The sequence below is a fragment of the Chiloscyllium plagiosum genome, unplaced genomic scaffold, assembly GCF_037043375.1.
Source record: "Chiloscyllium plagiosum isolate Xiang-an unplaced genomic scaffold, Cpla_swu_hap1 HiC_scaffold_7, whole genome shotgun sequence".
NCBI classification, from domain to species: domain Eukaryota; kingdom Metazoa; phylum Chordata; class Chondrichthyes; order Orectolobiformes; family Hemiscylliidae; genus Chiloscyllium; species Chiloscyllium plagiosum.
In genome coordinates, this window is record NW_028270145.1 from 21,269,811 (window position 1) to 21,296,870 (window position 27,060).

Sequence of the window (27,060 nt, forward strand, 5' to 3'; positions counted from 1 at the left end):
AAAACGAAGGAACTGATCATTGACTTCAGGAAGCGGAATGGAAGGCATGGTCCCGTCTGTATCAATGGTGCCAAGGTGGAGATGGTCAAATCCTTGGGATGATGATCACTCTGTCCTGGTTTATTCACGTCAACATGACAGCCAAGAAAGCACAACATCTCCACTTCCTCAGGAGGCTAAGAAAATTTGGCATATCCTCAAGGATTCATCGATTTTTATAGATGCACCATAGAAAGCATCCTGTCTGGATGCATCACAGCATGGTATGGCACCTGCTGTTCCCAAGACCACAAGAAACTACAGAATTGTGAACACAATAATCCAGCTCGCAAGCCAACCTTCCATCTACTGACTCCATCTATACTCCCCGCTGCCTTAGGAAAGCAACCAACAAAATCAAAGATTCCTCCCACCCCAATTCTACTCTTTTTCACCTTCTTCCATCAGGCAGAACCCTCTTCAAAGGGTTGGTGCAGACTTCATGGGCTGAATTGCTTCTTTCTGCACTGTCGGGATTCTGGTGAGATTGCTGATGTTAGTTTCAATTTTCAAAACATTCCTTGACTTGCCAATAGTCCCATTAGATTAGACTATGTCAAACTGACTTGATTTACTGCATTTATACGTTTGCTCATTTCTGTGGAAGTTCTCTAGAGTGCCTGGCAAAAGTAAGAGGAATTGAGAGAAAAGGTGTTGTCATATTTGCCATAGTCATCGTTTCAGAAACATCGCAGTTATATTTGATTTACAAAGTCAAAAAGGGATGGGTTTGGAGATGCCGGTGATGGGAGCTGTGTAATTGTATTTCTGTTTGGTTTAGGTGCAATTACTTTGAAAAGCACTAAGTAAATTTCAGAATGGAGTTTAATGGTGAAAAGGAAATACCATTCATGAAAATTCATAATCCAAAGAATCTTCACCTAAAATGTTAACCCATTATGCTTTAAGTGTTAACTGACTTGTATATTTTCAGTATTTGTTTCAGATTTAAAACATTTGTAGTACTATCTAAAATTCCAAGCATTTCACAGGGCTTTGATAGACCTGTAACATGATGCATCGCTTCACCGTCACTTGCTTTGTTTGTGCAGAATCCCATTCAAACCATTCGAACCAGTCGGACAGTGGCGTTTCTGACTTACAGTCTACAGGTCACGTTCGTTCCCAAAGTATCGTCAGCTCCATTTTTTCAGAGGCTTGGAAAAGAGGCACACAACTGGAAGAGCAACAGCAGCACTCCAAAGTAAGAGGAAAAAATTCTACTCTCTAGATACACAAACAAAAATAGTCAGCTTTACCTCTAACCCTTTAATGATGAGCTTGCTTGTATTATTCATCACTGTATAAGTGATCAACTCTGCTGCAAAATATTAAGTTGGGCATGTTCTGACTTTTTTTTAAAATTAAACTTCAGGAATGTGATCACTACATTGCTGTAATGCTAATAAGCTCAAATACCAGCTTGGCTTCAGGGTCATCTTATCCCTCAGCAAAGTCTGCAGAAAATTTATACATAAGAATTCAGCAGGAAGTGGGAAGGTAAATGGGTTTTTGGTCTTTAAAGAGAATGGAGTGTTAAAACAAGGAGGTCTTGTTAAAACTATACAAGGCACTAGTCTGAACAAACCTGGAATACTCTGAAGAGTTTTGTCCCCTTACTATGGAAAGATATTACTGGCATTGGAGGCAGACCAGAGGATGTTCCATGAGAAAATCCCTCCATACTTGTAATCAAGCTTATGAGGAGAGGTTAGGTAGGGTGCACTTATACTCACTGGAGTTGAGAACAAGGAGACTGAAACTCAAGATTCATGAAGCTTGACAGGGCAGATGTCAAGGGGTTGTTTCCTCTTGTGGGAGAGTCTTGGACCAGAGGGCATAAGCAGTCTTCCACTTAAGACAGCGGTAAGGTGAAATTTCTTGACAGCAGTGAATCTGTGGATTTTTTTTACCACAGAGGGCTGTCAAGATTGGGTTGTTAAGTATATTCACGGCTGAGATAAACAGAGTTTTTATCCATGAGTGAATTGAGGGTGAGAGCAATGAGACAGGAAAGTGGAGTTAAGGATTATCAGATCAGCCATGATCTCATTCAATAGTTTACTTCTGTTCCTACATCTTATCTTTACACAATGGAGCAAGATGATCTAACGAAATCACAGTTTTGCAGATACCATCAATTGCCATTTTGCTGACTCAGCATGTGGTCAACTCGAGTAGGTCAGATTTAGGAAATCCCTGCCATTCTGTTCAATTGTTTGAATTTCTGATTGTTTCTGCTAAAGGCAGATTAAATTCTCCCTTCTGGTGGCTAGTCTGTAAAAGGCAACCAATTTAGTTAATATTATTCTCACTGTTCTTTCCTTCAGCAGCTGAGACAAGGACATTCTCCCTTCCTATGAATTTAGGGGAAAATTAATGTACCCAAATATGTTAGTGTTTACCTATCAAGAAATTGTTTGCTGATTCTCCAAGCATTCTAAAGTCTTCGCTGCTGATTTGGATGGTAGTGCAGAACTTGTAATGCTTATTTTCACTTTTGATATATTAGGGATATACTTTTACAATCCACAGATTCATGAGCAAATCAGAATTTGAGAGTTGGGCATGGTTTTGTTAACTGCACCTTTCTCATGTTTGGATGTGACGTGCATTCAAGAAATTTGGAATGATGAGAAAGAGGATATATTTTAGAAATATGTGCTAACATTGTACTTAAATGTTTACTTTGCACCTTAGAGCCCACTAGTTGCAAAGTTATTTTGGCACAGCCTTACAGTTTTTGTTGCAGTGCTTCTTACCACACTAAGACAAGTTGAGGTATTATAGGCTTAATTCAAAAAGATATTTGATAAAGCACTAGTTTAAAGTAAATTGGATAGAAATTCAGAATAAATCCTGGGAATGGACAGAAAATTGGCTAAAATGTAGGAAAAACATTGGATATTTGCAGAGAGTTTGTCATGACAGGAAAAGGTCAGGTTTTTTGTGAACATGAGATCAGTGTTGTGTGAGTGAGATCGATTCAAAGTCTGTATGTAACCTCAAATATTAAACTGTTGAATCTGAGGCTCCAGCTCAGAAGCTAAGAATGTGAGTTGAACAAAACGGTAGCTGGGGGGGTACAATTCCAAATAAAAATTGATACTGGCTGATTGGTTGAAACAGCCAAAGGAACTTCAAGAATGAGGAACGGCATCTTAATTCATACTGGCTGACAAAGCCATTAAAGGGTGTGGGTGTAAACAGGAAAGTGGTGTTGAGGACAATTAGATCAGTCATGATCTTTGTAAATGCTGAGGCAGGCTCCAGGGGAAAAATTACCTACTCCTACTCAAACTATGGATGTTTGTATATTCCCTTTACCTCATTCTATCATCATTAGCAGACTGAGTTTTTTTTTAAAATAACTAACCTTTTCACTTCTATATAGGGAGATGCTTCCTGACGTCAACCCTGAATGGCCTATCTGTAATCTTAAGGTCCAGTGTTCTAGATTTGTCCAGCTGAGCAAATCAATCACCCCATCAACAGAGCCAATGTGCCACTGTATTGACTTCTGTAAAGCAAGGTTGCACATGGATCTTGGAACCCCACTTAAAATAAAAATTAGAAGGAACAAAGCTCATCAACCTTTGATTTCTCTTTCCTACTTCAGCTATAGACTTTTAACTAGGACTTTGATTAGACGCTCATTATCTGCCAAAACAAATATCTTGATTATTCACATTATATATTTGATAATGCTCCTGTGATTTAGTATGTTGAAGGCCCGAATAAGGTTGTTCTTGTTCCAGCAGCAGTTTATTATGAGAAAGTTGACCACATGAAGTTGAGGCTCTCAGACGTGTCATATTTAGGACATGTGCCATGCTGACAGCCTAAAAGTGGTTCTCCCTTGTTATCTTCTGAAAATGCTCAGTCCAATGCAGTATGAAATGAAGCAGACAGGAAAGGCCTCTGGTTGAACCTGTGGGGTGAAAGTAAAAGTAGAACAGTTTTTTAAAAAAAATCCAGAATTCCAGTAAGATTGCACAGGAAATAAGTTCTTTCAGCCCATCCGAAAGAATTAGTCCTACTGCCATGCTCTTTCCTCTAATCTCTTCAATTTTTATTTTAAATACAGGTCCAGTTCCCTTTCTAAAATTTGTTTATTCTGCTTCCAGCACTCTTTCAGACTGCATTCTTGATCATAAACTTTTGTTTTCAGTACTGATGGTCCTGGAAGTGGAAATAGTTGCTATATTTTCTACTAACAGGTCATAATTTTAAACAGTTAATAAATTCCCCCTTTAGTTTTGACCTCTAGAACAATCCCCAGCATCTCTCTCTCTTTCTCCACAAATTCTTTCATGCCCAGGTGTCATTCAGGTAAATCTGCTTTGCAAAGCTTTGACATTCTTTGTAAAGTATAATGCCCAGAGCATGGGAGCAATATTCCATCTGAAATATAAGCAGTATTTTACTATAACTTTGTTGCTTTAGTACATTATACTTATATTTATATGCCCAGCGTTTCATTTGCTTTTTGAATGGTTGATCAACTTGTTCTGCCATTTTCAAAAGAAATTGTAAACCTTCAAGTTTCTTTTGGTTTTACATTGCCTTTTAAAGTTGTACTATTTAATTTATATTGCCCTTTCTCATTCTTCCTTCTAAAAACATATCACTTCATACTTATAAGTTTCCATCTGTCATTTGTCTATCCTCTTTAAGTATGCTATTATCTTCCTGTTGATGATCAATATTTGATTGCCAAGTGAATGTTATTGCCTGTTACAACTGACTATGGAGGTGAGTCTGCCTATCCATTGACAAGGGTTAGTATTGGGGAGGTGAAGAAATTTTGCAGATGCCTGTAGAACCCAGAGACTGTCAGTTCCAAGAGGAGATGAGAAATAACCATGTGACAAAAGATGCACATTGAGCAGTTCCTTTCAGACCACAGCAATTCCAGTGTCAATATTAAATCCTTTTTTAAACTCTTGAATAAAAATTCAGTAAATTTCAGTCTGACTTTAATTATAAATCAGAATAGCTATGCTTTCTAATATATCTGAAATATATCCCAGTCTTCAATATCTTCATTGAGTAGAGGGAAGGGGTTTCGGAAAGGAATTCTAGAGCTTGGGCTCCAGCCAGATGAAGACGTGGTAGCCAGAAGTGGAGCAAAGCTGGAAATGTGTTGCTGGAAAATCGCAGCAGGTCAGGCAGCATCCAGGGAACAGGAGAATCGACGTTTCGGGCATAAGCCCTTTTTCAGGAAGCAATCCTGAATTCTTCAGAAGTGGAGCAAAAGCAATCTGGGAGTTCTAGATTCTAGAACAAGCTAAATCAATAACTGGGAATTAAACTCTGCAGTGTTGTACCTGGTGTCAGTTAGCTTCTTGCTATTTTAACCAGCAGCATGATTCACAGAGCTAGATAGATGCAGTATTTCAAAAACTATAAATTTAAATTGCCTGCAAGCAGATCACAGTACTGTGTTAGCTCTTAGTGCCATGAGAGGTACAAATCTTGCATTGTGTCAGGGATGTGTATTTTTGTAATTTGTACTGGAGTGGAACATTCTCTCAGAATGCAATGCATTTGACATAAGGAATAATACAATTTGAGGCATTCTGCAGGGAATCCTATCAATGCTAATTGCAACCCTGCAAGTAATGTGCAAAGACTTCACAGGTTTTTCAAGTCTGAAGTTTTGTGCACGAGATCACCATCTGGAGAATACTATTAGACACTGGTCTCCTACCTCTGTTCAGACTCAATCCAAAGTGTCAAATCTCCCTTCTCTACTGGTTGTAACATTCAGACATTAAATTAATTTGGGGTAGTCTGAATTCCAACAAGCACTCAAATTACTGTTCCAAAGGAGTGTTGTGGAGCCTGTCATAATGTAGATTGGGGTTCATTGAATTGTGTGATGTTGACAGATTCTGAATGACTGTACACTACTTACATTTATTACTACACTGAGGACTTTGCTAGAAATTTATCCTAACTGATTTTTGTTCTAAAGGCTTTGAAGCTCGAATGCTATGAGTGCAACTGGTGTTGAGTGCAGATTTTTAGGTGTCAAAAGATCAGAACTTAATCATTATGCTCATCCATCTCATTTAGATTAGAATGCTGAGCACCTGTCACCTTCCACCTTCTGGTTGCTCACCCAATAACCACTTTTCATGTGCATCTAAGCAGTGAATGTCAATGGACTGAACTCTAACATCATTTCAATTAAGTGAAGGCAGATTCACCTCCGGTTAAAGATGTGCTTTTTTTTGTCAGTCATCATTGATGCAAATTAGCAAAGGGAGTCCTGGCTTTTATTCCTATGTTTCAAGGTCATTGGAAGCCAGTTGCAGCACTTTAGCCCCTCCACTTGACGGGATCAGCTAGCTCAAGACAAGGAAAAATAATAAGTGGTCATCATTGCATTCCATGACTGAGAGACCAATTGCCTTTGTTAACTGACTCAGTAAAGGAGAATGATTTCTCTAAAATCTGACGAGCAGTAGAAATTAAAGTGGGAGGGTACAGCGATCTTCCTTGTGTTAGGATTGTATTCCAATTTTGATAGCCTGCAGTTTCTCAATCGAGTTAGTGAAAAGGTGATGCCATGAACTGATTTGCTGTGGAGAATTGATAACCTTTTTACATTTACTATCTCTCCACAGCTCAGGACGGACTCTGTCAGATCCTACTCTTCTTCAATAGCACCAACTCTCCCTCAGGCCAGGATCAGTGTGCCGCATGTAGCACCACAGCCTTCTCCTCCACCCCCACCACCACCTCCACCCCCTCCTGCACCCTTTAACAAATACAGCACCATTAGCAGACAACAGACAAGCAAACAGCCAGCCCCATATACCTTTGTTAATCAGCCAGCTGTGAGTCAGCAGGCTATCCCACCAGCCCCACCCTCACAGCTGATGAAGCCACAGTTGCTGGTTGAAAGTGACAGGCAAAGTGTTCCTCTGCCAGTTCCCTCTACTCCTCCACCCCCGCCACCCATTCAAACAATCCCTGCTGTGGCTGCATTGAAACCAGAACCATCCAATCTTTCCCCCATTCTACCTGCCTTCACCCCACCACCTCCTCCACAGAAATTACAACAGCAAAATATTCCAGCCGTTGTGCAGCCCTTGGTTGTTCCTTCTCCTCCTCCTCCTCCACCTCCACCTCCACCACCACCACCTCCTCCTCCTCCTCCACCACCACCAGCTTTGTTACAGGCCATTGTCCCTAAAAAGATAGGAGCATCATTTGGGGCCTCTGTCAGTCATCCACCTCAAACAGCTCCCAAACCAGCAGTGCCTAGTGTTGTTCAGGTGGACCCTCTTCCAACACCACCCCCTCCCCCAACCCCTCCTGCAACATCAGCAAAGCCACCCAAGTTCTCAGTTGCACAGATCCCACTGCCACCGCCCTCTCTTCCTTCATCCCCTCATTCACCTGCACCAAAGCAATTGGGTGGAGCTACAGACCAAGTGCCCATTCCTCCACCTCCGACAGTTTCAATTGTAAAACAGTCCATTAACCAGTTCCAGACTCCTCCACCACCTCCAAAGCCGCCAGCAACCTCCCTTCAAGCTCCTATGTCACCCCCAGCCGTGAAAGCAAAACCTAAATGGCAGCCTAGTTCTCTCCCATCACCAGAGTTTCCTCCTCCACCTCCTGAAAGCAGTTTACCCCAACCTCCCCCACCTACCCCCACTCCTCCTCCTACTCCAGTCAAATCAGCTTCAGTCAAAAAACCAAAAAAAACATCCAGTCCCGGTGCTAAGAAGCCACCTCCCACACCCCAGCGGCATTCCAGCATAAAAGGATCCAGTTGTGCAGATATGAAGGAGTCCAGAAAACCCGTGGAGCCTCTCAGCAACAAGTTTGAACAACCAACTGTTTCCTTAGCCTCTCCAGCAACAGATGCTACCACTTTACCACCTGCTCCCTCTAAGCCTGGCAAATTAAATTTGGCTGCAGTAAATTTGATGTTCCCACTTGGAGGACAGACAGGAAAAGGACCAGTAGGTCCAATTGCTTCGAAGGAGCCTGTGTCAGAGTTTCCCTCGCCGCCTTCAGATTCAGACTTCCCACCCCCACCTCCAGATTTAGACCTTCTACCCCCCCCTCCTCCAATAGAGATGGCAGCTTCTGCTGGTTTCTCCAATGCTGTTCCACCTAAAGTAGCCGTGGTAAACCCTCAGCCACAAACATGGTCCAAATCATCTACCAAGAAGGCGCCACCACCAGTACTTCCCAAAAGGAGCGACAGCACCCGCTTGACACAAGGAGAATCCACAGAACACCAGGCTCCTCCCATCAATCCAGTACCAGTGTCTCCTAAACCAGCCTTGTCTGTACAGCCGCATTTTCTGGCTGACCTCAATAGGACTCTGCAAAGAAAGTCTTTTACCCGACATAGCTCAGTTACCTCTGCACGTGTATCCAAAGCAGAGCCCATCACAACCATGGACGATATGGTGCTTCCTCCCCCTCCTCCTGAATTGCTTTTTGACCAAGAATCCACTGGCCCATATGCATCTGGCAACATCTCAGGCTATGCAACATTACGGCGTGGACCACCTCCAGCTCCACCCAAACGGGGAGACAACACCAAGTTGAGTCGGGATTGTTGATGACCCAGCTGCCAATGTGCTGTTTACATGCTGCTCCATATATACTCAACTGCAATATTCAGAGCGATATTAATTGCCTTTCTTAAAACTCTGGCTGCATACATCTTCAACAAAATTAGATCACATTATTCCTTGTAGAAATCCTCATTCTTGGATCAGTGAAGTGTTGTGTTTCACTTGTAAAGTCAAATCGCTCTACTTGTGTAAATATAGATGCTTTTGGCATATAACAAGACCTAGTGTGGGGTAGGGGTCTGGAATGTGTGGTTTATCTGACAGTTTCCCATTTAGTACTGTTGTGGAGAGGGTGGTTGAGGTGGACCCAGCGAAAAGGAATGCTTTCCTTCCACTTAGATTAAATGTCATTGTGATTTCATTTTGAAGTTTTGTCTTTGGAAGACTTAATTGGCACCTTCCCAGTGTTATTACTGGCAGTTTTTTTTTGTGTTTTAGGGAGCTGGGACTAGAAATAGGATTGTGATCAGTTGGGCAAAGGATGTCAATTTTCTGCATTCTGTTGGTTTAACACTTAAGTGTTCCTCATGGAAATAAACCCTACAGAATGCTAACTGATCAGAATTTGGGAATTCTCAAATGTTTTGATTGAAATGCAGAATGGTGGAACACTACAATCTACGGTGTGGCAATTTTTCTGGAAATTGTTGATCAGTCCTCTGGTGATTGTTGATTTTGGGTCAAATAGCAAAGCCATTTGAGTTATCCAACCATGCTTGAGACTTCGATTTTAGTGCAAATATATGGTCCACCATTAAACTGACAAAAGCTTCTCAGTTGGAGTTACATAAGACTAAGCTTGTTTGAAGGGTGATACAGAGCATCAGTGACTTAAAGATCTTTTTAAAAATCTTTGAATCTTTTAGTGATCAAATCCAAAAAAGGTGCTAAAGAATAGATCTGGATTCTCATGGCACAGGTCTGAGAATAAGATTGCAAAGCTCATTGCTACTTTTACAGTTGCTTTATTTGAATCTACTGTTAATAAACTAATTGAACTGGTTTGCTGGCAGGCTAGTCAGAGATTTAATTCGCTGTTTTCTGTTGAGTTAGTTTATCACAGCTCGATAGCTGTTCTGTTGTGAAGTTGACCTGGAATAAGCAACCTGGTACTACTAACCCCACTTTTCAAGCAAATGTGCCAGTGAAGTCAAATTCATCTTGGTTGTGGGGAGATTATATTCCTTCCTGACATTTACTGAAGGCTACCCACTTAAATATGGCACCCAGGTAACCCAGCAACATTAACTGCCTTGTGGGGAGGGAAGTATGTGAAGGGGACAGGGCAGCAAAGAAATAGGCAGTAAATTAAAATGCCTTTCTTAAAACTCTGGCTGCATACATCTTCAACAAAATTGGATCACATTACTCCTTGTAGAAATCCTCATTCTTGAATTTAATTAAATGCTATTAGTTGAATTTAGATTTTTTAAAGATCAATTATCAAGATTAAATCTGACAGCATTTTCTTTCCACATTTTTGGATGTTCCCATGTGGAATATATTTGCGAGTTGATCTAAGGCTGTGTGACCAGCCACTCAGCAGTGTCTTAACATAGGTGGGCAACAAAACAATTCTGGAAAGGGATTGCCCAGCCTAACCTTGTATGTTTCGTTTTTTAGAAACAAGATCATTACTGTCAAGAATCAAAGCTTTATGGATTTTACATTACAGACCTCACTGAAATGATTTCTGCCTTTCTAAAAGACTGGTGTTCTGTCAGCACAGGACCTGACTTGCTTTGAAATGTGTCAGAATGAAAGGCCAACTGCAAAATAAGCTAGCACATAACATTGTAGCAGCATGTTTGACATTGGTATTTGCATCAGATTACAAATGCTGTGGTTGTCGGCAACCCTTTGGATCAGTTGTAATTGTATTTTATGACATCTCAAAATATTACAGAATAGAGGAGCCATGTGGTTCATGTCTGTACCAGCTCCTTGGAAGAGCTAACCAATTAGTTCTTTGCCTACTTTTCCCAACAGCCATGCAATTTTATCCAATATATCTAAATTCCTTTTGAAAGTTACCATTGAATCTGCTTCAGCCACTGTCTTTCATGCTATGCTTTTCAGATCATAATTCACTGTGTAAAACAAAATTTACTTTGCCTTGCTTCCTTTGCCAGTTATCTCTGCTTATGCTGTAAACAGTTAATTTACTTACTCCTATCAAAGTCCTCTTCATATTTTTTGAATGTCTTCATGAAATCTCTGGTTAAACTTCTCTGCTGTAAAAAGGGACAATCTGTGATGTTCTCAAATAATGGGATTTCTATCATTGATCTATCTTTTAAAGCAATTTGGTACCCACCAGCACTTTACCCCTGTGATACATTCCTCTTCATAATTAGGATGCCTGCTGAGCATTCCTAGTCACTACATATCATATGGGTACAGGTATTTCTGTTTACTGCATAGTCTCCATTCATACATAACATTGCCATTCACTATATCTACCTTGTAATTACCAGCCTCTACATGTACCATGTGTGCATGGAACACAGTTCATTACATGTGTATGAAGTATTTCCATTTATTACATAGGCTGTGTTCATACACAGTATTGCCATTCACTAAATCAACTGTGTTTATGTGGAGTATTCCCAAATCACTACACCATTATGTATGCCTACACAGTATTCTCATTTACTACATCAACCATATACATGCAGAGTATTCCCATTCACTACATTGACTACTGGGCAGTACATTGCTATTCACTGTGTCAACCACATGTTCAAGGCATTCCTATTCACTGCACAGAATAGTCCCATTCACATCTGCCATATACATAGATTATTCCAAGTACATAGACTGTGTGTGTTAAAGAGTATTTTCATTCATTACAGCACTCCTTCAGGTTCTATTAATATTTTCAGTGCATCAGTTGCTAAATGGCACCATATCTCAGAGCTCATAAAGGTTTTTAGTGAATCGTTATTCCTTCGTTTTTGGTATAAAATGAAGCATCTGTTTGGGAAGTTGGATATATGTGAAACATACTCACCATAGCCAAGATCCTTATAATCTGCATATACTTTAGTTTACTCCTATGCAATGTGCACTTGAGCTGAATCCAGTTTTATTCGTGTATTTATGAATGTCCCACATCTTTCAGGTTTTTTTTGTGGCCCAGCATGGAATGAATGAGCAAGCTCCCATTGTGTTGTGTGTTTAACTTAAGATGCTAAGCTAGACTTAAAATGTGTGAATGCTGGAATCAAAATCAAAAAAATACAGAGAGATTGATGTAAAAACTCTGCTTTCTGTCCATTGATGATGCCAGACCAACTGAGTTAACGTTTCAAGTCCAGTGACCTTCAGAACCAGTGGTAGCTGGTAAGAGATTAGTATTTATGTAGATGGCAGCATGGGGAGGTAAGCAGGAATAACTGATAAATGGAGATAAAAACCAAAAGAGAAAATACCAGCGGTCTGATTTTGTTGCTAGCTAGGCTTGTTCAGGATAGGGAAACTATGAAAAGTAGTTCTTGCTAATTGCCATCAATCATGACAAATAGGTCTATTAATTGTGACCCAGACTGGGAACTGCCCCAAGTTGGTGTTTATTTTAACCTTTTATTAATCCATTGGAATGGGAGACAAAATTGCGACCTGATTTGCTATTTCATCAATAATGGAAGGATCATATTCCAGATTAAATTGCCTGGTATCTTTTTATCTGTTCAAGTTAAATGTTATTTACTGTCTATCATATGCCTCACTCTGAAAGCTGGAAGAAAATTGTGGTCCAATTTTTAACTAACTTCAAGAAGTCAATTTGGATAGAGCTAGCAGCCTATTCAGTACTGAGATTGGAGGTGGTGGTGGTGGTGGTGGTGGTGGGAGAGGGGGTTAAGAATTAGAAACTATAAACATTGCTTTATGAAAAGATACTGAACTATTGAGCTGTATCATATAGCACTCTGGCTGAAGGAAAGGATTTAAAAAGCACTTTCCACAAACTCAGGATGTTCTAAACTCTTCATAAGTAATTACGGAGCTGTGAAGTGCAGGTTTTATTTTGAGGGGGCAAAAGGAATAGCCACTTTGCCATTTTTCACCATATTATTTAATGAAACAAATCAAAATCTTACAGTAAAGGTCATTATGTCTCTGCTGGCACTTTCTAAGTTATACAACTCCAATCATTTGCTCTTTCCCCATATTTCTACAAATCTATCTTCCCTTGAAAACAATGTATATGATTTTTATTTTGAAATCACTATGGAGTCTACTTCCACAACGCTTTCAGGTATTGTATTCTAAATTATCATATCTGTGCAAAGGAGCTCTTATTTTGGAAATTTACTTCAATTCATGTCATCTGCTTACTGACCTTTCTTCCAGAGGAAAGAGATCTCCCTTTCTATTGCTCAAAATCATGTAGGATTTTGACCATCTGTTTAACTTTCTGCTTTTGAGCGTAGTCTGGATTTCCTAGTATGTTCACATGTTGTAGTCCTTCCTCAATGGTATCATTCTAGTAAATCTCCTCTACATCCTCTCCAATACCTTGACATCTTCTGGGTTCCACACCCTAGAAATGGGCAGAACTCTAGCACAGGCCTGATTAGTATTTTGTAAAGCTTTAGCATGTCTCCCTTGTGCATGTGAAGCCACAGATTCCTTAAGTGTTCCCTCCTTGCAAGTGGCAGATAAAGATTTTTGTAAAAACCCTCAATTCTCCTGGTCTTTGTACCCCATTTTACAAATGGGCATTAAACTTGCATTTTGGAAGGGAGGAGGAGAAGTAATGTATCACTTCACACTTCTTTGCATTAAATTGAATCATGCCTTCTGTCCATTTCAAGAATTTATGATCTTTCTCCCTGTTAACTATTTTTGAGTTCAAAATGATGCCTTATATATTCCTGTCGCCAATCATATCAAAGATAGCGCTGACACTGATCCCTGGGACACCATTGTTTACTGTTCTCCAGTCTGAAACAAAATCTACACTAGTTCTTTCTATGTTATTGCAACTTTATATCCAGACACACTGTCTTTGGGTAAGTGATAAACAGATTAGTGTACTTTTTTTAAAACAAAAGGCTACAAAGTGTCCAATCTTCATGTTAGAAATTAAAACTACTCATGCTAAGTCCATTATTTTTCAGGCCCCCTCAAGCCACCGATTGTGATTCACACAAAGAAGAATTAAATAGAATGAGAATACATTTTAAATACATTTTCCCAGATCTAGGTTGAAGAAATTTAAGTTATTCTGGTTCCTTTGGGGAAATTGAGGAAATAGGGTCTCAGCAGATAAAGGCTATAAATTGGTGATTAGACAACCTTGAGTTCAGCCCACTGGAGGTGGAAGTAGAAGCAGTGATTTCAAAAAGAAATGGGGAAGGCATTTGGAAGCAAATAAACTTTCAGCCCCAGGGGGATTAAACTGGTGGGCAGTATTGACTAGTTTAATCCATTGGGAGTTAGCGTGCACATAGGCTAATTCGTCTCCATCTGTGCAATAAAACAATGTCCAATTTACTGATGAATCTCCTCTAGATTTTGGTGACTTTGGGAGTGCCATGAATAGAAATTACAGCAACAATATTTTTATTATTGATGCTAAATGTGACAATGAACAAAAACCCCTCAACACTGCCCACCACCCAATTTTCACCAGTACCATTCCTCCTCCTCTCTTTCACAGGGAATCTAGGAAACCCCGAATGGTACTGCAAGTGAGTAACTTGTGCAATTGTCAATTGACACTATAAAGCAGTCAGTGTTTTTTTTGTTTAAAATAGCATCCTTTATAGCAAGAGCAAAGTTACTGAAGGTATGCAATACTGGAACAAGTACCAATGAGTAAGTAGGGAGGAGGCTATTTACAGATTGTACAGGCAGTTTGTAAACCAAAAGTGAGGTTATGGTCTGGTGTGTTTTCTTTTTCTTAACTGGATTTTTATAAAACGACAAATGTTGAGAATTTATTACAAAGGCCTTGAGAATCAACTGGCCTTTCTCATTGTCTAGGGGCAGCACAGCGGCTAGCACTGCCGCCTCACAGTGCCAGGGACCCAGGTTCTATTCCGGCCTTAGGTGACTGTGTTCAGTTTGCATATTCTCCCTATGTCTGCATGGGTTTCCTCTGGGTATTCCAATTTCCTCCCACAGTCCAAAGATGTGCAGGTCAGGTGAATTGGCCAGGCTAAACTGCCTTTAGTGTTAGGTGCATTAGTCGGAGGGAAATGGGTCTGGGTGGGTTACTCTTTGGAGGGTCGGTGTGGACTTGTTGGGCTGAAGGCTCTATTTCCACACCGTAGGGAATCTAATCTAATCTAATCTCAAACTTCTTGTGAAAATTAGTACTAGGAAGGTTGAGGTTATGATGGTGGGAGAGGATAGGAGACGGGAAGAGGTGAAATGGAGAATTTCTACCAAAGAGAAAAAAGCCAAAGAATCAATTGTAGGTGCTGGAACTACGAATGGTGTGTTGGATTTGGGCGGAGAGGAGGAGTTCACAGACAGATTCTTGGTACTGGATTTGATGCCCTGGTAGTGTAGTTTGTGTAACGCTTAGGAAGGTTAAGTTTAGAAATGAGATGATAATTCATTGACAAGGCTTATCGATAAATTACTGCAGTACTGTTTACAGTCATTGCAAGGGTTGAAGTGGTCTTGGGCCTTTTTTTGTCACATTACTGACCACATTGTTTGCACCTTTCCCATTTTGAGAGTGTGGAGAAAGTGAGGACTGCAGATGCTGGAGATCAGAGCTGAAAATCAGAGCTGAAAATGTGTTGATGGAAAAGCGCAGCAGGTCAGGCAGCATCCAAGGAGCAGAAGAATCGACGTTTCGGGCATGAGCCCTTCTTCAGGAACATTTTGAGAGTGTCTTGGGTATTTGGGAGGGCAGTTCAGTTTATTTATTACAGTTATGAGCCACAGTCTGGGACAATTGTTCTTGCTGTCCCAACTTTTTTTTTCCAAACTGTACAGACCAAATTTACTTTCTTTTGAGAGAGATTAGCTGTAAACCTGTTGAAGACCATTGTCACTGCTCATTCTGCAAATTTCCTTTTGGAACTGGTGAAACCTTCTTGCATCACATAATTCAGATATAATATTGACCACAAGACTGCACTCAGAAGCATTCTTTAAACTGGACTCAGGTGCATATCACTTGTTACACTTGTGTGGCGTCACTGACTGACAGGATGTTTGGTTTGGGATGGGGGGGGGGGGGGGTGAAGAGAGATGTTGTGGGTGAAGAGAATGTCATGAAATACATGAGGACTCCATGACAATTCACCATTAAATCCCATGATATGCCAAGCTTAGTGTCTGTACAGTTAATTATTGGAGACTGGGGAATGTTTAGCCTTAAATCAGACAAGTGAAGGGGCATCCTGTAACCTGTTCAGTGGTGCTTAGAAATATCACAGCTATTCCCAACCATTCATGATTGATTGGTTTAAAGCCATGTTTCTGTGTTTTGTTTCACTATAATGTTGTAAAGATATTTTGGAGTGCTGCTGTTTAAATGCAGAGATGGTTGGCCTACTCTCTGGCCACAACAAAATACTGTACCAGATTGTTAAAGGCCATCTGACACCCCTACTCCAGGGAGTATCTGGCTCAATAAGGGAAAGATCAGTGTCAAAGTAGAGAGTAATATTGTATATAACTTTCATTCCTTCCACCCCATGTTCACTCTAAGAGAAGAACATATGCAAGTTTCTTTTTTTTTAAAAAGTGTAAACTGAAATATATTAATACTGAAGACTGTAATTAATGCATGAGAAACATAACAGTTTTTATGATAATAAATTGATTTCAAGTTAAATATAGGCCTCTGTGTCATCTTAGTCAAGCTAACATATAGCACTAATTTCTGTGGCTTATTTCCTAGATTATAAATGAGAAGTTAATATTAGCTTGCTTCAGCATCTCCTGGGAGAAGTAATGCTGCAGTATTGATTCGCAGGAAAGGAAGTGCTCCCATCCTTCTAGAATAATCCATATTAAATACTAATATGGAGACATCTTTGTGTTTTACTTTGAATCAGTAGCAGACCAAGTGAAAGTAACTTCAATGAACTAATACACATATCAACAAGCTAATGCCTGTTAATGGAAGGGACTCTGCTATCCTTACGTGGTCAAGCATCTGTTATATTGAAGTACCACCTGGCATCGACCTAGGTATGAGAAAAAGCAAAAGACCTTGACATGACCTACAAAGTTCTTACTAACATCAAGCAGTAGTCTGATAGTCATTCTGACAGCATTGTAACTTATGTCCCAAACAACACCATTCCTGAGTATGCCCCAGAGAGATGGGCAAGGAAATGTCCTGATGATGGCACAATATTCAGCACCATTCATGATTCTTCAGATACTGAACCAATCCATGTCCAAATGCTACAATACCTGGAAAATGTGTGCTTGGTTTGATAAGGAGCAGGTAATATTCATACCCTACAAGGTCAGGTAAATGACCATCTCCAACAAATGAAAGTCATAATCACTGCCCCTTGCCATTAAATGGTACTGCCACCACTGATCTTACCCCAATAAGATCTTGGAGGTTACCAATGATCAGAAAAGAACTGGCCTAGCCATAAAACACTGCTTACAAGAGCACGTCAGAGGCTAGGAATACAAAAGTGAGTCCAGTGTGTGTCATGTTTTCTCTCTTGGGTTTCTTCATTTACTGTAAAACTCAACTCGCCTGACTCCAAAGCCTATCCACCATCTGCAAGGCACAAGTCTGAATGAGTGTAGCTCCAACAATACACAGGCAGCTTGACACCATCCAGGACAAAACAGCCCACTTGATTGGCACCACATCCACATTCACACCACCAGCAGACACAGTAGTGGCAGTGTGTTCCATCGACAAGATGTATTTCAGAAATTCACCAAGGCTATTTAGCACTTTCCAAAGCCATCATAAAGACAAGAGCAACAGAAGCATGGGAACATCACCACCTGCAAGTTTCTTTCCACAAACCATTCACTCACCAACACCAAATTTACTGCAGCAGTTCACAATGGCACCTCAAGGCAATTAACAGATGGGCAATGAATGCTACCATAGCCAGGACTGTAAAGTCCACATCCCATTAATGATATATTTTTTAAAATTGCTTACATACCGTTGTGCTGTAGGAGCACATTAATTTGCTGAAGTGACAAGTAAACCTGAACACTAGCTTCAATTGGACTTTAGGACAGACACGAAAATCATGGAGTCCCTGCAACATGAAAAGTGGCTGTTTGGCCCATCAGGTCCATATCAACCCTCCAAATAGCATCTCACCTAGACACACCCTATACCTACATTTACCAAGACTAATTCACCTAGCCTATACATCCCTGGATGCTATGGAGCAATTAGCATGTTGGATAATCTTCACTCTCCACCATTACCACCAATTTTCATGTCATCCATAAACTTACTAACCACGCCTCCTATAGTCTGTTTCAAAATTGTCTTTACAAATGACAAACAGTGGACCCAGCACAGCGCCTTGCAGCACACTGCTGTTCCAGGTCTCCAGTCTGAACAACAACACTGTCCCACCATCCTGTCTCCTGTCAAGCCAATTTTGTATCCAATTGGCTAGCTCGTCCTGGATCCCATGTGATCTCAGCTTACCTGTCAGTCTATCATGTGGAACCTTATCAGAGGCCTTACTAAAGTCCATGTAGACAATGTCTACTGTTCTGCCTTCATCTATCATCTTGGTCTCCCAGAAGGTACAGTTACAACATTTAAAAAGACATTTGGACAGGTACATGGAAAGGAAGGGTTTTGGGATTTGGGGCAAATGGAACTAGTTCAGTTTAGGAAAGCTAGTCAGCATGGAGGAGTTGGCCTCAAGACCGGTTTCTGTGCTGTATGACTGATCACCTAACCTGTACATTTTTTAAGACAATGGGAGGAAACCAGAGCACCTCGTGGAAAAATCACACAGACGCAGGGAGAATGCACAAATTCCACAGTCATTCAAGACTGGAATCGAACCAGAATCCCTGACATTATGAGGCAGCAGTCCTAACCACATTGCCATTATGCTGCCCAACCCTTGAAAGGCAGTTTAAGGGCTGGAACATTTTACCTATAATGTTAAAGGTGAAGGAGCTTGGATTGTTCCCTTTGGAGTAGGGGAAATTTGACAGATGGACAAAATAGGCTTAGATAAAGAGAAAACCAGAAAAGTCCTGTCCCGTTAGCGAATGGTATAAAATTTAGTGGTTATAGATCTATGATTTTTGGTTAAAGATTCAGATTGGATGAGAAAGGTTTTTTTACTCCAGGGTATTGATGTGGAGTACTCAGCTTTTTGAGTGATTGAAGGAGAAATGGCCATTGATTTCAAAATGAAATTAAAAAGGCATTTGAAGGCAACCACCTTGCTGGGCTATTGAGGATGAACTGAAGGAACGAGATTGGTTGGTTATCTCCATGACCAACCAGCAAATACTCAATTCTGACCTGCTCTACCATATACAATTCACATACAGTTGAGATTGGGCAAGGATAATACATTTTCAAGTACACTTTGTGGATAGCTTTTGTTCTGAAAACTGAATACTAATTCACACATTGCTATTTAATGATTTAAACTCAGGTTCTCTGGATTTAGTCAGAAATACTAACCATTAGTATGAAGTCCTAGAGTCCCATCAACACGGAGGCTCAACATTTGGGTGCACACAAACAACGAAGGAATAAAATGTTTTTAGATATGTAATTGTGTCTTTCATCTCCTTGGAATGTCCCAAAATGTTTAAAAGCTAATTAAGTATTTAAAATATAGACACTCAACCTTCAGGAAAACATAGCAATCCCACAAACTGTAAAATGGAACGAGCAGTTGAATCTGTTTTGCTACCCCTGGTTAAAGTATAATGTTCATCAGGACCCTGGTCAACTCCCCTCCATTTCTTTGAAAAGTGCCAAGAAACCTGGGTAGGTAGACTCAGTCTTAAGTTAGATGGTACCACTTCAGTGTTGCACAGGCCACTTCACCAACATTAGGATTTCAAGTCCTGGAGGAAAGCTTGGTTGCTGATACCAAGTTAGAGTTAAATCAAGGCTGATGTTGCTTTGGTGGTCACCTTGATGTGGGAAAATTGATGGTTGGGTTAAATGCATCATTCATTGCTATGATTGAATCATAGGGCAAAATCTTGCACGAGGAGTGAACAGACACTGGCAAGAAAGTTGGGAAAACCGTGCAAGATGGCTAGTGAGGAACTGTGATGCTGAAATCAAAAACTTATTTTCCAATCAAGTATTGAACAGTAAAGTGAGCAAAGGACTATTTGTGTGCATTAGATGTATTAACATCTCATTATGAACATAAACTCACCTCACTATTATGCAGTGTTCCATTTTCCCCAAACACCAGATAGAAGCCAGAGCATGGACATGAGCATCAGAACAATTATGTGGCAACTCCAGTTCACTACTTGCTCTCCATCTTGGACATCAGTCAGCAACTAGTTAAAAGGGGTGGAGATGTTGCTGTATGTCACTATGCTATATCACACTCTCCCATCTGCACCATGTGCCAGCAGCTACACAGCAAACACATCAATCAAATAGCCATATCTCAAAGTCAGATGGGAGTATTCCTCAGTCAAGTCAAGGTAGACTCCCTTCTGCTCGGGAGTCCCCATACGTTTTTTGAAGGGCAGCTTCCAATATCACTAAAGTTGAGGTGGGGGCTGCCCTATAGTGGAGCCCATTGGCCTTGGAGTTTTGATCAGGCAACCCTCGGGTCATTTGTGGCCAGAAGGCCCAGACAGGCTGAGTGTCCTACTGGGAGGCAAGGTGCACCCCTCTCAGCTTGTACTCCCATAGATATGAGTGGCAGGGTGCAGGTGCAGGTGAAAGGCCCAGTCCACCTCTGGAGTATCCCAAGGGGAGACCTGGACAATATTCAGACTTGAGCTGACAAGTGGAAAGTAATGTTCATGCCAGGCAATGATCATTTCCAGTGAGTCACCACCATACCCTTGACAATGGCATTGCAATGACTGAATTCCTCACTGTCAACATCAGGTTAGGGGTTACCACTGATCAGAAACAGAACTGGACTGTCTTAAATCTCTGTTCATGTAGCCAGTTAATTTATGACTTGCCAAATGGGAGAAAGTGAGGACTGCAGATGCTGGAGACCAGAATTGAAAAATGTGGTGCTGATAAAATGGAGTTCCCATGTTCACTTACCTAAACAACTGTGGAACTCACATGATATACTTAGAAGAGATAAGCAAGGAGGTGATTTTATGGACGAGGAGCTTGAATTGGAGGTGTTTACATTAACTATAGGACAGGCCTATCGACCTATCAGGAATTGGATGGGGATGAGAATTTGGCATGGCACATGCACCAGTCCCCTAGAACACAAGCAGGTAGGAAGGAAAAATGTTATGCCAAATGAATAAGCTTTCTGAGACAGATGAATCTACACTGGCTTCAGCAATCTTTTTTTATATTGCTGGGTGGGATACGGAGGAGGGAAGAATAGGAATCCTGTGGGATTGAAATTTGCAATTTAAATTGTAGGAGAGTCTGCTTGTTGAGCAGTAAGTACATAATATTTAGGGTGGCCTGATTATGATAGTTAAATGAAAGAATTTCCAGAATTATGAAAAGAAAACAAGAAACCTGAAAAAGTATTTCAAAACCATAAAAAGCATTACAAGACTTTGTGGATTTATTATTCACAAAGGAATTCAAAATATTTCTGCAACCAATAATTAATGTGCAAGGAAACAAGTAGATATTTAAAATAAAGCTAATCACTAATAAAGGGATGACTACATAATCATCAACATGAATTAAAATAGTGCAACACAAATTGTGCCTAATGACTATTAAATTTAATTGTGTCATAAATACATCATTGCAAGTGCGTTTAAGATTGAATGACTTCAATTGCTTGATCATGTTTGACATTAGAGATTGTAAATACAAAGTGCAATAGCCTCCTTTTGCCACCAGATGGTGTCAGCTACACACACACACACACTTTCTTGCAGCATATCTTTTTTATACACAGTTTCCTACAGATGTCCAGTGCAGTGTGTGAAGTAGGAGAGGACCCGATGAGAACTGGAACAAAGAATGTTCCACAAATCCACAAGACAGGCAAGCATGGCTAGGATCCGCAATATAATACTGGTGAGCTACAGGAACAATTATTCACATAGTATTCTGATATAATGACATTTATGGAGACCTGGCTCTAACAAGGGTAGGTTTGGGAACTTCATACCCCTGTCCACACTGTATTTGGGAAGATGGGGAGTAAACAAAAGAGGGGGTAATCAAAGATATTGTTAGAGTATCGGAGAAGGTAGTTATTCTTGAGGGTTTATCTAAGTAAATACCTAGCATTATGGAGTAAAACAAAAAAGGTTACGCTGGTGGGTGTACAGTCATTGTGGAGTCAAAGTGTCATCTTCACAAGGAGGATTGCACTCTGCTAAATGGGACAAACTTTGAACAGACTAAGTCAAACCTGGGCACTATGGGCCATCAACAGAGGCAAAACTGTAATCAAAATCTGTAACCTCATGGCTCAGAATGTAGAGATGTTAAATGATGAATGGTCAGCAACTCCTCAGTCACTGAAGCAGTCCATGTCCAAATGTAGCATGACCTGGAAAATATCCAAGCTAGGGCTGATAAATGGCAAATGACATGCATGCCACACTAGGGAAGGCGATGGCCATCTCCAACAAGAGAGAATCTAACCAACATCCCTTGACATTCAATGGCATTACCATCACTGAATTGCCCACTGTCAACATCCTTGGGTTTTCCATTGACCAAAACCGAACTGGATCAGCCATATAAATACTATTGCACAAGAGCAGGTCATAGGCAAGAAATTCTGGAGCATGTAACTCACCTCCCATCTCCCCAAAGCTTGTCCACCAATTCAAGTGTGATGGAGTATCTCCATTTACCTGACTGAGTGCAGCTCCTAAGACAGCTTAATACCAGGGAAAAAAGCAGCTGGCTTGGTTGACTCCCAACCACTTTCAAAATTCATTCCCTACACCACAAACTCATTGGGAACACAATCATCTGCAGGTTTCCCTTAGAGCAACACATCACTGGCACTTGGTAAAAACTTTGAAACTTACTTCCTAATAGCACTGTGGATGTTCATACAACTGAAGGACTACAGCTCATCAAGAAGACAGCTCATTATCTTCAAGGGCAACTAGGGATAGGCACTAAATGCTGGCCCAGCCAGTGATTCCTGTATCCTGTGAAGATAAAGAAGGTATAGAACAACAAATAGTAGGATGGGGATGGAGATGGAGAAGCAAATCTATAAGCGCCAATTTAGAATTTAAGCATTGATATTTGGGGTGGCTTCAAATATCATAACAGAAAAAGTGAAAGGAGTGAGGAAAGGAAATTTCTAAAAAATGCACAATAGAACTTGCCCAGCATGTTTTATGACCAACAAGGAGCGAGCTAGTGCTGGATGCAGTTCTGGGATTGAAGTAGGCAAAATGGAACATATTTCAGTGAGAGCATCTTTGGGGATCAGTAATCATAATGTCACCAGGAACAGTAAAGTTACAGAAAAGAATAAGGTATGAAGTGAATTTGCCAAACCAGAATATAGATAACATAAATTGAGTTGAAAGATAATCTGGCTCAGGTGGATTGGAACCAAAAGAATGACTGGTAAAACAGTAAAAGATAGACTCTTGATTTCCAATAAAAGACACCAAAGCTGCAACTGTATACATTTCTTTCATGTTGTCATCTATACCTTTTCAAACCAAGTTGGGAGGAGGTAAACGGATCATGGATTAAAATTTTACCTCTAAGCAAGTGAATGAGTTATGAATTTTACTCTATGTCCGTTTTTTTTTTAAATTCCTTCATTAGTTCCTAGCAAGAAATGCATTTGTCACCCATTCCGAACTGCACTGGAGGACAGTTATGATTCAACTACATCAAGCTCACCAATTACCTTGGATTTCATGGGACCATCTGATAAAATGGCTTAAGACACTCTGCACTTACCATACATACACACACACACACACACACAACCCCCACCCCAGACAGACAGACAGACAGACAAAGACCCACATGCACACAGATATATTGTGTGTGGTGAATTTTTTTGGTACTTTCAGAGTTACATTGCACTTTGCTCAAAAACCACATAGATTCATGTCGAACTCTGAGCTCAAAAACTGCATGAATTTATGTAAAACTCTGTTATTTCACTTTTTAGATTGGAATCAATCTAAACATCAGGTCATAGACAGAGAACACAGGGGGCTAACATATTGTCTAGCTATCACCATTGTTAACAGCTAACCCGAGAATGCAACTTTAAAAAAAGGGTTTTGTGATTTACACATGAAAGAAGTGAAACTATCACTGTATTCTAACAGATGAAAGGCTTAACAGACAATCAATTCTTCAATATATAATTTCAGTAACATCACACTGCAAATTTTTGCTATAAATTCTGTGTTACGATCGAGCCCTCCACAATCACCTGATGAAGGAGCGTCGCTCCGAAAGCTAGTGTACTTCCAATTAAACCTGTTGGACTATAACCTGGTGTTGTGTGATTTTTAACTTGATAAAATGCAGCAGAGTAGGACACTCCAGCCTGAACTTGTCTACTCTACTCGTTCTTGTTTCTTTTTCCTCCCTTCTATGGTTGTTTTCTTCTGTCTCCTCAGCCGCTCTGCCTCTGACGCAGGGTCGGCAGCCCTGAGTAGGGACACCAGCAACCAGCAGCCCAACCTGGTGGCAGCAGCCAGCAGTCACACCACTTAGAGGCCTCCTGCAGAAAGCCCTGAGAGAGGCTGTGGAGTTTGTCTTTTTAACTTTGCTTGTTTTCTGAAGAATGGTCATACTGTGTATAGCTGTAATTTAACTTTTTTTCTTTATTTCTCTATTCTGTAATAGGTGCTCTGTACCTACAATGATATTGTGTTGGTGACATTGTTACACTGTAATTAATCTTGTAATTGAAGAAGTTGTACCTAGATACTCTTGTACCTATGATGGTGCTGTAAGTGGCAACTCAAGCCTTTCACTGTACGAATTCGAGTACATGACAATAAAGCTAATTCATTCATTCACCCCCTACTTGAGGCAATATGCATATATCCTTGGTTATTTGCTGCCAGGGGCATTTTAAAAATATATGTAGTCCTTTCTGTTCTCCATGGCCACCTCTCATACAGTGTACTGAAAAGGTCTTGCGTTGAACTCTCAGATGGTCTAAAACAGTAACTAAGTGTTCTGGAACCTCAGCTTTGATAACTCCTCCCTGCATGGTGGTAAAAACAATGACTGCAGATGCTGGAAACCAGAGTCTAGATTAGAGTGGTGCAGCATCCGAGGAGCAGTAAAAATCAACATTTCAGGCAAAAGCCCTTCATCAGGAATACAGGCAGAGAGCCTGAAGGATGGAGAGATAAATGAGAGGAGGGTGGAGGTGGGGAGAAGGTAGCAGAGTACAATAGGTGAGTGGGGGAGGGGATAGGTGGAAAAGATGATAGGTAGGTAGGACAAGTCATGGGGACAGTGCTGAGCTGGAAGTTTGGAACTGGGGTGAGGTCGGGGAAGGGGAAAATGAGGAAACTGTTGAAGTCCACATTGATGCCCTGGGGTTGAAGTGTTCCAAGGCGGAAGATGAGGCGTTCTTCCTCCAGGCGTCGGGTGGAGAGGGAGCAGCGATGAAGGAGGCCCAGGACCTCCATGTCCTCGGCAGAGTGGGAGGGGGGAGTTGAAATGTTGGGCCACAGGATGGTGTGGTTGATTGGTGCGGGTGTCCCGGAGATGTTCCCTAAAGCGCTCTGCTAGGAGGCGTCCAGTCTTCCCAATATAGAGGAGACCGCATCGGGAACAACGGGTACAATAAATGATATTGGGAATGTGCAGGTAAAACTTTGATGGATGTGGAGGTGTGGGTGCAGGTTTTGCCATTCCTGCAGTGGCAGGGGAAGGTGCCAGGATGGGAGGGTGGGTTGTAGGGGATCGTGGATCTGACCAGATAGTCACGGAGGGAACGGTCTTTGCGGAAGGCAGAAAGGGATGGGGAGGGAAATATGTCCCTGGTGGTGGGTCCGTTTGGAGGTGGCGGAAATGTCGGCAGATGATTTAGTTTATGCGAAGGTTGGTAGGGTGAAAGATGAGCACCAGGGGCGTTCTGTCCTTGTTACAGTTGGAGGGGTAGGGTCTGAGGGCGGAGGTGCGGGATGTGGACGAGATGCATTGGAGGGCATCTTTAATCACGTGGGAAGGGAAATTGTGTTTCTCTAAAGGAGGAGGCCATCTGGTGTGTTCTGTGGTGGAACTGGTCCTCCTGGGAGCAGATACAGCAGAGGAATTGAGAATACAGAATGGCATTTTTGCAGGAGGTAGGGTGGGAAGAGGTGTAATCCAGGTAGCTGTGGGAGTCGGTGGGTTTGTAAAAAATGTCAGTGTCAAGTCAGTCGTCATTAATGGAGATGGAGAGGTGCAGGAAGGGGAGGGAGGTGTCAGAGATGGTCCAAGTAAATTTAAGGTCAGGGTGGAATGTGCTGGTGAAGTTGTACTCCTCCCTGTACGTAAAGCACTGAAAGCTCAGAAAAAAAGGCACTACAGCAATTGGACTAATCACAAAAAAAGAAGGTAAGTTAGATGTTTCAGCTTTGAATGTTTCACATCTACAATATATATCTGAGCAGTAGAACCGTACTCTGCTTGCTCCCAGAGTTTCACCAACTCCCGCACAACAAACTATCACTTTTTTGTGTGTAAAAGTCAGTCACATGGAGGACACAGAAGGTAAGGAGTGATGGCAGATTTCTTTCCTCAAGTTGTGCTAACGAACCAGATAAATTTTTTACGACAGCGTTATTTTGGTGACAGTCACAGAGACTGACGTTAGAATCGAGATTTTGTCAATTGAATTAAGTTTCACCAGCTGCCACGACCGAATCTGGACTCCTGCCCCCAGAACAGATTCAGTATTAATCCAGCGTCATTAACCTCCTCTCTTTACGGCCAGGGGTACAAAAATACCACAAAAACGGGCAAAGCAATCTCCTTACCCACCAGGCAGTTCCTTCGTCTTCTGGAAACTCCTGCCGAACCGTCTCTGTCCTCATTACCGTCTGCAGGAAGATCCGTTGACCGGACTAAAAGAGACGGCGGACCCGCACTTGCAGCGGAAGTGTTTAGCGGTGGGACCAGGTGAGAGTATTTCCGGTTAGTGGCCTGTCGGCGCGGTCGGACGCGGAGCTGGGCTCGGGGGAGGGTGGCAGCCGCTCGAGGCACCGGGAATGGTGCGGGAGTGCACGGTGCTGTCAGTGACAGAGCCGAGGTGAGGAGCGTGTTCATAAACGTTTCGGAAAGGAAGGCAGTCAAAATGGGCATGGGAGG

At 41.3% G+C, this 27,060-nt stretch overlaps 2 protein-coding genes and 1 long non-coding RNA gene across 12 annotated transcripts in view; 2 read left to right on the plus strand and 1 right to left on the minus strand.

Moving 5' to 3' along the window:
* raph1a (Ras association (RalGDS/AF-6) and pleckstrin homology domains 1a) overlaps nt 1-16,458 on the plus strand; it is a 227,103-nt gene extending 210,645 nt beyond the window's left edge. For all 6 annotated transcript variants that reach the window (XM_087988799.1, XM_087988801.1, XM_087988802.1 and 3 more), the window contains 2 exons: nt 1,092-1,243; nt 6,675-16,458. In XM_087988799.1, the coding sequence (XP_087844925.1) occupies nt 1,092-1,243; nt 6,675-8,636 (2,114 nt within the window). In that variant the 3' untranslated portion in view covers nt 8,637-16,458. The remainder of the gene's footprint in view (nt 1-1,091; nt 1,244-6,674) is intronic.
* Nucleotides 847-26,866, minus strand: LOC148149571 (uncharacterized). Its single transcript, XR_006312087.2, has 2 exons — nt 26,730-26,866; nt 847-3,970 (listed from the first exon to the last, which is right to left on the minus strand). It is a non-coding gene; the product is annotated as an uncharacterized LOC148149571 (long non-coding RNA).
* A 25-nt stretch (nt 26,867-26,891) lies between these two features.
* Nucleotides 26,892-27,060, plus strand: part of ube2f (ubiquitin-conjugating enzyme E2F (putative)) — a 123,648-nt gene continuing 123,479 nt past the window's right edge. For 3 of the 5 annotated variants that reach the window (XM_043693164.2, XM_087988816.1, XM_087988817.1), the window contains exon 1: nt 26,892-27,001. The gene's annotated coding sequence lies outside the window, so the exon portion shown is untranslated. The remainder of the gene's footprint in view (nt 27,002-27,060) is intronic. The other 2 variants (XM_043693166.2, XM_043693165.2) reach the window with 1 other exon arrangement.